The following is a 12,500-nucleotide window of genomic DNA, read 5'->3' on the forward strand; positions in this document are numbered from 1 at the left end:
ATATATAAAATAAATAAATATATAAAATATATCAAAATTACAAAGGAAAGCATGTTGTTGCGTGTCATTGAGCATCTTTAAGTGGGTATATGGAAATCCTGGAGCTTTCTTAGTGGGTATAACCTACTGCGTATACCTGCGTATCACATACACTACACCACTGAGGGTCTCAATCTACCTGAGAGGGTCTCAATCTGAGAGGGTCTCAATGTACCTGAGAGGGTCTCAATCTACCTGAGAGGGTCTCAATCTACCTGAGAGGGTCTCAATCTACCTGGGAGGGTCTCAATCTACCTGAGAGGGTCTCAATGTACCTGAGAGGGTCTCAATCTACCTGGGAGGGTCTCAATGTACCTGGGAGGGTCTCAATGTACCTGGACGTCTCTTTCTACCGGTATAAAACAGACTGACTGTAATGTGACATGAATGGATTTAGAAGTTGAAAATACAGAAAATACTTTGGAGAAAGAACAATGGTGAGAAGTAGGAGCAGGGATTTATTAGTTTGGGAACTTCGGCTGTCTGTAAATGTGCTTTAGTTATATATGTTCATGTATTGAGTTGATTTATTAAAGTTTATTACAGGCTGTCAGTCGCTCGGCAGGATGTTGAACGCAGCTTTAAAACGTTTCTCACAAACGGATTCTTTCAGCTCGGATCAGGAAACGGGGGGAAAAAGAGGAAGTGAGAGTTTCTGTGGATGACACACACACACACACACACACACACACACACACACACAGAGTCTGTGGAAACACTCAGCTCTTATCTGTGACAGTTTCATTAGATTTACACTCCTGTCAGTGGGTTTCTGTGAATGAGGACCAGCAGGTCAGCAGAAGGAAGACTCATAATACCCCCCCCCCCACCCCTCCATAACTCACAGACGCCCTACTCCCCCGTCTCCCCCGCTGAGACCTCAGACCCTCCCCCCTTCCCCCCTCCCTCCCTAAACTAAACTCTGAAACACTGTGTCCTTCATTCAGTTTCACACTGTAAAACACTTCTCCACGGCTGTCCTAAATATCATAATCAGAGTCAGCTTTAATGACCAACATTTTCTTCAGAAAGGACGCCTAAACCCCCCCGCCCCGCCAAATACGCCAAATAAGACTTCCACAAACCGAGGAGGAAACACTGACATATAAGGAATTTGAGTCCGGCTTTTTGTTGCTCAAAAACGACGATTGCTTTCGCTACACCCACCAGACTCCATGTATATAATCAGTACTTTTATCATGGTAAAACACACTTCATTCAAAGGTGAAAGAAACTAAATAAAACTACCAAAAGCCGTCTTAGTTCATCTTTCCACTGTTCCAACAATCACCACTCTGGTTTGGTTGAAGTTAACCCTTAATTCACCCATTTACATGTGGAGATATGCTGGCTCTATACACGCTAAAAGCCCTGATTATTTACATGGAGTCTGGTGGAGATATGCTGGTTTTATACACGCTAAAAGTCCTGATTATTTACATGGAGTCTGGTGGGTTTGGTGATGGTGATTTCGGGGCTGTTTCATGTTAAACTAAAAGGATCTTACTCTTTAACTAAAAGGTCTATCTCTGTAGGGATCCATCCCATAATGTTGTCAGACACTTAGAATAATAATCTGAGTCTGTCAGCAGCAACAACAGAACTTTTAGTGACTCTAACTGCTGCTGAACATTAGTCCTGTAGGGTTACATTACAGCTTGGTTCTGGTTTAATACTGGACCGGTTTCACAGATTGTTCTATCAGACACTCAGACACACACACATGGAGACAGAGAGTCCAGGGTAAAAAAAAAAACTAAAGAAAAACGTTTGGTGTGCACACCAGACTCCATTCATATTTCTGTCACTTTAATGTGTTCAAATTAAAATCATGACACTGCTATTATATTATTATTATTATTATTATTATTATTATTATTATTATTATTATTATTATTATTATGTTACACTTTTATAGTGTAGACACTTCCAGCAACCCTCAGTTAGACACAAAAACATGGGAGAATACGAGTCCAGGCTTATTAAATTTAAACAATGGTACCAGAGTCTTTCATGGTTGTTTTTGTGAGGAATAGTGTGTCCGCCGGTCATAAGAACAACTACCCTTTAAGTCAGTGTTTCTCAAATGGGGGTCCGTGTACCCCTAGGGGTACTTTGGAGGACTGCAGGGGGTACGTGACATTTTTTGCTAAATGTTTTTCAGTTACAAGGCTGGAGTTACTTCTACTGTCTTCGTTTTCTCCAAGTCTGTCGCTGTTTTTGAAGTTTGTCTCCTTTTTTTGAAGGTTTTGTTGTTAGTTTTGTCACTTTTTTCGAAGTTTGTCGCTTTTTGGAATATTTGTCACTTTTGTCGCCCTAGTGTTGCCTTCCTTCTTTCTACTGTGTGTTTTTTTTTAAAGTTTTTATTACTTTTTTGAAGTTTGTGTCTCTTTTTTTGAAGTTTTTGTTACTATTTTCGACCCATTCTTGCCTTACTTCCTTCTTTCTACTGTCTTTTTCACCATTTTCCATCAGCATTTAAATGTTTTCCAGGTCCAAGGCTGTTGTTTAGTAAATCTATCGCTGACATCGCTGTATTCTTCCTCTTTATATAGACTTTTTTTGTTTTTCTACCAAAAATTATTCGCGCTGGTTAGGTGGTACATTATTGAAAAAAGCTTGAGAACAACTGCTTTAACTGACAGAAATATGAATGGAGTTTGGTGTGCTCACCAGACTCCATTCATATTTCTGTCACTTTAACATGTTACAGTTCAGAGCTGGCAGACGGGAAATTTAAACAGTGGTACCAGAGGCTTTACATGGTTGTTTGAGTGAGGAACAGTGTTGTCCGTGAGTCATAAGAAGGAGAACTAATAGACGTAACTGTGTAAACATGTAGCCTAATATCTAATATTGGATCATAATCATACATCTGTCACAGGGTTCCAAATTAGCACCATTTACTAACCAAATGCTGGTAAAATATGCAAGTGGCTGGTACATTTGCTACACTCACCAGCCAAAAAACCAATGGTACTCTATTAAGTGGCTGGTGAAATGTGAACATTGACTAGCCATTTGGCTGGTGGACGAAAAAGTAAATTTTGGACCCTGATCTGTCATCGCGGCTACAGTTACACTTTGTTCTTTCACCGACGCTTCTTCTGTTTCTTCGGGTCATGTTTGACTGACAGCCTGAAGGCTGAGATGGATGTTTCTCTGCTGGGTGTTTCTGAAAGGTTCCCTCGAGGCGGATGAATTACTGCGACCTCGCTCTGTTTGTTTTGTCAGAATTCCACGGCGGCCATCTTTGTTTATGTGAAGACCAAACGGGAGTCGAGTTTCCATCTGGTTTAATAATCAGTCCCGCGTGTGTGCCAAAACACACACACACACACACACACACACACACACACACACACACACACACACACACACAATCTCACACACACACACACACACACACACACACAGACACACACACACACACACACAGACACACACACACACACACACACACACACACAGAGACACACACACACAGAGACACACACACACACACACACACACACACACACACACACAGAGTCGGTAGCTGATCTCCATCTGTTTACATTTTACTGCCGCTGTGATTGGAGGCTGCAGAGCTCTGGAGTTTCTCCTCTTTCTGTCTCCAGAATGTAACTTTGATTTCATTAAAGAAGCTGCTGAGAGACTGGGAGAGACTGGGAGGTACTGGGAGGTACTGGGAGAGACTGGGAGAGACTGGTAGGGACTGGGAGAGACTGGGAGAGACTGGGAGAGACTGGGAGGTACTGGGAGAGACTGGGAGAGACTGGGAGGTACTGGGAGAGACTGGGAGAGACTGGGAGAGACTGGGAGGTACTGGGAGAGACTGGGAGAGACTGGGAGAGACTGGGAGGTACTGGGAGAGATTGGGAGGGACTGGGAGAGACTGGGAGGGACTGGTAGGGACTGGTAGGGACTGGGAGAGACTGGGAGGGACTGATAGGGACTGGGAGAGACTGGGAGAGACTGGTAGGGACTGGGAGAGACTGGGAGGGACTGATAGGGACTGGGAGAGACTGGGAGAGACTGGTAGGGACTGGGAGAGACTGGGAGGGACTGGGAGAGACTGGGAGAGACTGGGAGAGACTGGGAGGTACTGGGAGAGATTGGGAGGGACTGGGAGAGACTGGGAGGGACTGGTAGGGACTGGTAGGGACTGGGAGAGACTGGGAGGGACTGATAGGGACTGGGAGAGACTGGGAGGTATTGGGAGGTACTGGGAGAGACTGGGAGAGACTGGTAGGGACTGGTAGGGACTGGGAGAGACACTGAGAGACTGGGAGAGACTGGGAGAGACTGGGAGAGACTGGGTGAGACTGGGAGGGACTGGGAGAGACTGGGAGGGACTAGGTGAGACTGTATGAGACTGGGTGAGACTGGAAGAGACTGGGAGGGACTGGGTGGGACTGGGAGAGACTGGGAGAGACTGGGAGGAACTGGGAGAGACACTGAGAGACTGGGAGATACTGGGAGAGACTGGGAGGGACCCCAGTCAGCTAAAGTTAAAGCTAGTTCTTTTATATCAATGAACGTCCAAATGAGTTGATCCAAAGCTAATGAAGCCTCCACACAACTCTCTCTGTATTTCTCACTATGGCTATGGTTAGTAAATACTGTCACCCGGTGACATTAGCACGCAAAAGTTTTAAGTCCAAGCTGAGAAAGGAAGCTAGCCACCAGACTCCATGTAAATAATCAATACTTTTAGCGTGTATAGAGCCAGCATATTTCCACCAGACTCCATGTAAATAATCAGGACTTTTAGCGTGTATAGAGCCAGCATATCTCCACCAGACTCCATGTAAATAATCAGGACTTTTAGCGTGTATAGAGCCAGCATATTTCCACATGTAAACGGGTAAATTAAGGGTTAACTTCAACCAAACCAGAGTGGTGATTGTTGGAACAGTGGAAAGATGAACCAAGACGGTTTTTGATAGTTTAATTTAGCTTCTGTCCACTTTGAATGAAGTGTGTTTTACGATGATAAAAGTGGTGATTATTTACATGGAGTCTGGTGGGTTTGGTGATGGTGATTTTGAGGCTGTTTCATGTTAAACTAAAAGGATCTTACTCTTTAACTAAAAGGTCTATCTCTGTAGGGATCCATCCCATAATGTTGTCAGACACTTAGAATAATAATCTGAGTCTGTCAGCAGCAACAACAGAACTTTTAGTGACTCTAACTGCTGCTGAACATTAGTCCTGTAGGGTTACACTACAGTTTTTTACATATTGGGAATACATGAGTTTTTTTAGGCCGTTTTTTGCAGCTTTTTTGAGGTCAGTTCCTTTAATAAAGAAGCAGAAACTCTGTTGAGCTTCTGGATTCAAATGTTCTCGCCATCATGTTCACTGACTGTGAATTACTCCACGACGTGTTTATAGAAAGACTTTGGGATATTTCCGTCTGCAAACACTTGCACGCACACGCACAGGCACAGGCGCACACACACACACACACACACACACACACACACACACACACACACACACACAGACACACACACGCACAGTAATCCTGCTCATGCAGAGTGAGATCTGCGACACAGCTGGTCCACTGCTGCAGAGCCTCATTAATTGTGTGTGTGTGTGTGTGTGTGTGTGTGTGTTTCCTTCAGTCTGACTGAAGTCTCTTTGTTTCTCTGAAGTCTGAAAGCATCAGATTCTTTGCTTCAGTCTGAGTTGAACTCGTGTACAGTTCTTCTGACTCTCTGAAACTATTCGAAACATTTGCTGAACAAACGTTAGAAACACACACGGAGCTCCACGGACACGTGGAAACACTTTAAGATACTCCCAGCTCTCAGAAAAGCTCAGTCACTTTGTGTTATTGTAATCTTTGGTGTCTTTAAAGAATTAGGAACTAACTAATAACACACAAATAAACTAAAGTGATGGAGGCAGCGGTAGAGCTGCAAATCACAGCTGTGTGTCTGTGTCGACCGTGGCCAGTGTTACAATAGTTCATATATACACATATATACAGTATATACTGTAGGCCTATATCCCTTTATATACACATACATACAGTATATAAGCCTATATCCATATTTATATATATACACATACATACAGTATACAGGCCTATATCCCTATATATACACATACATACAGTATATAGGCCTATATCCCTATATATACACATACATACAGTATATCAGCCTATATCCCTATATATACACATATATACAGTATACAGGCCTATATCCCTATATATACACATACATACAGTATATAGGCCTATATCCCTATATATACACACATATACAGTATATAAGCCTATATCCCTATATATACACACATATACAGTATATCAGCCTATATCCCTATATATACACATATATACAGTATGTAAGCCTATATCCCTATATATACACATATATACAGTATGTAAGCCTATATCCCTATATATACACATATATACAGTATGTAAGCCTATATCCCTATATATACACATATATACAGTATGTAAGCCTATATCCCTATATATACACATATATACAGTATATAAGCCTATATCCCTATATATACACATATATACAGTATATAGGCCTATATCCCTATATATACACATATATACAGTATATAAGCCTATATCCCTATATATACACATATATACAGTATATAAGCCTATATCCCACCCACCAAAGTGGATAGCTTGGACGAACGCGTCACGTGGGTCTGGCTGCTCCCTGTTTCTGAAAACATTTTAAGAGAGAAACAGGCCGTGCAGTTGCTGAATCTGTCTACATTTCAGATCGACAAAGATCAGTTTAAAAGATTTTAGTCAGATTTTGAGAGGCTTAGTCACGCTCATCGCGCTCGTCATTTCCGGTAAGTGTTTTAACATAAGTGCACTGATTCGCTAGTCAAGGGTTAGCCAATCAGATTGGTCACTGAGTCCGACTGCCCGCCCCCCGATTCAACAAGTCAAATCGGCCCAAATTAAAGCCGACGGCTCCTCCTGCTGACGACGGCCCGGAGCACACCGAACAGACTCGAGTCAGCGACCTCGCCAGACTGTCAGACGGCCGATAATCGGCCCGTGTGTCAGCGCCTTAGTGCCCGACCGGCAGATTATATTGTCGTCTGTGTCGGCGCGAGGAATACGTCTGATCGGTAGTACACGAGAAGAAAACGGTAGTAAAGAAAACACAGAAGGCTCTTCATTTTCCTGTGTATGACTTGTGTTGTCCACATCATCATGATTTAAGATTTCAGTTATTTCACAATGTGGAGGCAGGACATAAAAATGTTTTATGTTCAAACCATAAAACATTTTTATTTGCAGCCTTTTTATTGCCTTTTTGTCGCATTTCTGGCGCATTTTCTGCACCTTTTTGTCATCTTTTTGTTGCCTTTTTGTTGTATTGTGTTGCATTTTTGTTGCATTTTTTGCATTTTGTCGCATTTTTTTGCATTTTTGTTGCATTTTGTCGCATTTTTTTGCATTTTTGTTGCATTTTGTCGCATTTTTGTCGCCTTTTTGTTGCATTTTTTTGCTTTTTTGTTGCATTTTGTCTCCTTTTTGTTGCATTTTGTTGCATTTTTATTGCATTTTGTCGCCTTTTTGTCACCTTTTTGTTGGATTTTGTTGCATTTTTGTTGAATTTTGTTGCATTTTGTTGGATTTTTGCCGCCTTTTTGTTGTATTTTGTTGTCTTTTTGTTGCCTTTTAAGGCTAAAAGAAAGACGGCTTTGTGTCAATGATTCTCTGTCTGGAAGTGACATTCCCTGTTTATTTACATATTCATGTTTCTGTGGCTGGAGTTATGTTTTATGTATGAAATGTTTAGAGCTAGTTGGACAGTTTATGGGTTACACTGTCATGTTGTGGTTTTCATTATTCTTTCTTTTGTGCAGAGTGTGTTGTGTGTGGACGTTGGAGAGGAAGCTGTGGATGAAATATCTTTTGTGTGGTTGTCATGTAACTGTATCGTGTGGGCCTGACACGTAAATAAAATCATAATCATTCATTGTACTTTGATTTGGGAGAGAAGGAGCTCTGCTAGCGGTCAGAAGGTCCACAGGGACGCTTTAAACACTTGGTCTCCTCTGATGAAAACGACAAGTTCTGCAGCTTTTACAAACTGGGGTATTTTAAAAGAACTGTTGAGCAGATGTTTGGACTGCTGAGGATATTATATAAGAGGGGAGGACACCTCCGGAGAGGACATTCCTCCGTCCACTCAGCGCTCACTCAGGACTAAGTACAGTCAAACACTCTCAGACTAACAGTCCCACTGCAGGACTTTTACTGCAACAGAGTATTACACACACATACACACACACACACACACACACACACACACACACACAGGGTTTAGGGTTTAGACTCACGTGGGTTTCCCGCAGATCTTGCGATGGTACCACTGTTTGCAGTTGGTGAAATATTTCTTATCGGTGCCTTTGAGGTGCTGCATGGCACAGACGTTGGGTCTGCAAGAGAGAGAGAGAGAGAGAACATCAGAGACATCTTTAAAAGAGAGAGAACATCACATACATCGTGCCCTAAGGTGTCCTGCACACTGGCTGCGTGGCGTGTCCGTTTTTATTTGGGCTCTTTCTTTTTTTCTTTAATTTATTTTACAGGAAAGTTAAAAGCAACATTAAGTTACAGTATAAACGGGCCTGACTCAGTTTAAAAACTGGTTTCCAGCAGGTTCCTGTTCTGCAGAGACATAAAACATTCAACACCACTTACAGTACATAGTACAGGGGACAGAGACATTGGTACAGGACATCAGCATGGACTAGACATGGTAACAGGTCAGAGCGTGCACACTGCCTGCGTGACACGCACGTCTCAGGAACACGTGCATGCTAGAAATAGGACCGATGCCTATTTTTTTCCAAATGGATTGTCATTGTCAATATCATTATGACACAAATACATTTAATAAATGACATGTTGATGTTTGAAAGTCTCGAGGTTTTGACATAAATGTAGATATAAATGTAATTTAAATGTCAATCCAGAAGGAAATATTCTGGAGCTTATTTTGCTGTCAATCCTGCCGACGTTGTCTTTGCTGTAATCAGATCAGAATATATTTATGTTTATGTTGATGAGAAACATCCATGTGTACAGACAAGGCTATCAGCAGCAGCAGCAGCAGCAGCGTCAGACACCTTTCTGGTGTGTGTCGCTCATGCCAAGCTCACGCCACGCTAACAATTTCCACTGGATGCGTAACGTCTCCAGAACGTCTGCGTCCCGACTCCGTCCCAGCTCCGGCGGTCCCAGCCCTCCGGAGCTGATACCAGAGCTTCTATTGTTGCCGGACGCCGGAGAGCTCCGCAGCAATTCAGCACACGGCAGATAGTGGGGACAGGAAGTCAAGCACAGAAACAAAATAAAAATCCGGTTAATTTTCAAAGTAAAATCCAGCGTGCTCACGGTGGATCATATTTCCCTGCACTACACCTTGAAAACACAGCTCAGAGTAGTTTCCCCTCTACTCCTCTGGATGAAACTAACTGGTGGTGGTTTTGTGGTTCTGTTCTATGTGAATTCGTGAGATCTCGTGGGTCCTCGTGACTACAGCTGTCAGTCATGGCTGCAGCCGTGCCGCAACAAATCCAGACCTGGTGGGTATTGACGGACGGCGGAGCATGCAGCCGTTCTGCAGCGGAGCCGGTCCACAGACGTTCTGCATCCAGTAGAAATGCGGAGTTGCGCCACGCTCACGCCACGCAGCCAGTGTGCAGGAGGCCTAACAATGGTTTCTTTGTCTCACTCGATTTTGTCGATTAGATTTTCAAAGTTTTCACAGATTTCTTGTATAGTATTGTCGCTCTTTTCGAACGTTCCTGTTTACTTATTTGGACTTGGGGCGCCACCAGAGACCAGTGGAAAAGATGAGGTAAAGATCATGAAAAAAACCCACAAAAACGTCAGGAAAGGTGTAAAAAAACGGACGGAAAAAGCACAAAAACGTACTGCCTTTGCCCCCTGACTGAATGACAGTTTAAGGGTTCGTGCACGGTGAAGACAGACAGAACATCAATGTGTGTGGAGTCATTTTACAGGTTTAGAGTTCAGATCATAAATCATCTTCCTATTATTATAACAGCTGTTTAGACCCTGACAGACAGAGAGCATGTCCACAGAAAACAGGCAACGTAACGCGTCTAAAAAGACTCAGAAAGGATTGAAAAAGATAAAAGAAAAGAATCAAAGGTGAGAATCAGGGTCAATGTTTTAAAATCTAATAAAAAAGTAGAAAAATAACCTTCACCTCTTCAGAAACAGACAGAATGAGAGTTAACTTTAAGTCATACCCAGCAGAATGACAGCTGATCTCCATCAGTTTGTTTCTGCCACCGTTGGGAGCTGATTAACATTTCTAATAATATATAGAATAAAAATATTAATAATATGATGATATCATATTATTAATAAAGACACAAAGAAGAACTAACTGTGATAAAAGAAGCATAAAGTGAAGTAGATAAAGTAAGTAGAGAAGTAAAGTGTGTGTGTGTGTGTGTGTGTGTGTGTGTGTGTGTGTGTGTGTGTGTGTGTAGTACGTCGTGTTAAGTTGTCCCATCACTCAGACAAAGGTCCAGGATGTTCCCCTCTGTGTTCTTTAAGTGTTAAATCTCACGTTTACATACTTGTAATGGAGTAATCAAGGTTTGAAACATTTCCTTCAAACTTTTGGTGCTTTTCGTATCTTTGCTGCCTTTTACAAAGGCTTTGATGCTCTTTTCCGTTAAAAACGATTCCTGGAGCAGTGATGTGAGTTTGGGAGCTGTGACGGAGACAAACTGTTTAAATCAGACGGTAAATACAGTTTCTGCCAGTCTGGACCCAGGTCTGCATCCAGAGGTACCAGACTACAGGTACCAGACTACAGGTACCAGACTACCGGTACCAGACTACCGGTACCAGACTACAGGTACCAGACTACCTGAACCAGACTACCGGTACCAGACTACAGGTACCAGACTACCGGTACCAGACTACAGGTACCAGACTACCTGTACCAGACTACCGGTACCAGACTACAGGTACCAGACTACAGGTACCAGACTACCGGTACCAGACTACAGGTACCAGACTAAAGGTACCAGACTACCGGTACCAGACTACCGGTACCAGACCACCTGTACCAGACTACCGGTACCAGACTACAGGTACCAGACTACAGGTACCAGACTACCGGTACCAGACTACCGGTATCAGACTACCGGTACCAGACTACAGGTACCAGACAACAGGTACCAGACTACCGGTACCAGACTACCGGTACCAGACTACAGGTACCAGACTACCGGTACAGACTACCGGTACCAGACTACAGGTACCAGACTACAGGTACCAGACTACAGGTACCAGACTACAGGTACCAGACTACCGGTACAGACTACAGGTACCAGACTACCGGTACCAGACTACAGGTACCAGACTACCGGTACCAGACTACCGGTACCAGACTACCGGTACCAGACTACCGGTATGGGTCCAGACAGGAAAACACACAACTCATGTTGGATAAATGTTGATTAACTCTTGTGTGTCGTCTCCCCCGTCGACCTGCAGCAGCTTTTAGTTTTTCTGGGTCAAATGTAAAAAAATATTCCAACTTTTTGGTCGTCTTTTTTTCAACACTTTTGTCATTTTTTTTTCGAAGTTTCTGTCAATATTTTTCTGTTTTTCTTTGACTTTTTTTAAGCTTTTCCCAAGCCTTTTTTTTTGAAGTTTTTGAAGAGTTTTTCACATTTTGTGTCCTACGTTTTTCAACATTCTTTTATCAATCTTTCTTTACATGCTATAACATTGAATAAAACTCCCACATTCAGTGAAAGAAGTGAGCTGATCAGGTATGTAACTCGTGAAGAGCGTTGTAGGGAGCCATCCACGTTAGTTTGTTTTAAAATTTGGTTGAAAGAAACGTTTGAGAACAGCTGAAAAGTTTCCAGTCAGACTTTAAACTCGGCTCGGTTCAGACTCACCCCTGCTGCCGGCCTCGGATCCGGCTGTGCTGCAGGACCGCCTGGTAGGGAGACCGGGCCACGCAGACGGTCAGAACCAGGGACAGACCCAGGACCAGAACCAGGACGTTCATCTCTGGAGAGTCTCTGGAGAAATCCTCAGTCTAAATGTTCTTCTTTCTTTCTTTCTTTCTTCTGCTTTCTCTCCTTCCTGTTATGGTGTCGCAGCCTGCAGTCTCTCCAGGATCAGACAGAGAGAGAGAGAGAAAGGGGGAGTTATATATGGGAGGAGGGGGAGAGGGGGGGGAGGGGGGAGGGGGGGAGGGAGGGGGAAGAGGGAGGGGGGGAGGGGGGGAGGGGGAGACGGGGGGAGTTGAGAGCCAGGAGGAGTCAGCTCCTTCTGTTAAATATAGAAACATCATCAGGATAAAGACATGTTCAATACTGACAAAAAGACAAACAGACAGACAGAGAGAGACAGACAGACAGAGAGAGACAGACAGAGA

At 43.2% G+C, this 12,500-nt stretch overlaps 2 protein-coding genes and 1 long non-coding RNA gene across 3 annotated transcripts in view; 2 read left to right on the forward strand and 1 right to left on the reverse strand.

Moving 5' to 3' along the window:
* The window catches only part of LOC118496180, a 21,490-nt gene extending 16,932 nt beyond the window's left edge, over positions 1-4,558 (forward strand). The window contains exon 3 of the long non-coding RNA XR_004898666.1: positions 4,548-4,558. This is a non-coding gene — a long non-coding RNA (uncharacterized LOC118496180). The remainder of the gene's footprint in view (positions 1-4,547) is intronic.
* Positions 1-12,244, reverse strand: part of tgfbi (transforming growth factor, beta-induced) — a 41,807-nt gene extending 29,563 nt beyond the window's left edge. Inside the window, exons 1-2 of the mRNA XM_031313750.2 lie at positions 12,016-12,244; positions 8,395-8,493 (exon numbers count right to left, since the gene is read on the reverse strand). Of these exons, the coding sequence (XP_031169610.1) occupies positions 8,395-8,493; positions 12,016-12,128 (212 nt within the window). The 5' untranslated portion in view covers positions 12,129-12,244. The remainder of the gene's footprint in view (positions 1-8,394; positions 8,494-12,015) is intronic.
* Positions 1-12,500, forward strand: part of nfkb1 (nuclear factor of kappa light polypeptide gene enhancer in B-cells 1) — a 1,201,612-nt gene that overhangs the window by 409,301 nt on the left and 779,811 nt on the right. The gene's annotated exons all lie outside the window — the stretch shown is intronic.

The sequence above is a fragment of the Sander lucioperca genome, chromosome 1 (assembly GCF_008315115.2).
Source record: "Sander lucioperca isolate FBNREF2018 chromosome 1, SLUC_FBN_1.2, whole genome shotgun sequence".
NCBI lineage: Eukaryota > Metazoa > Chordata > Actinopteri > Perciformes > Percidae > Sander > Sander lucioperca.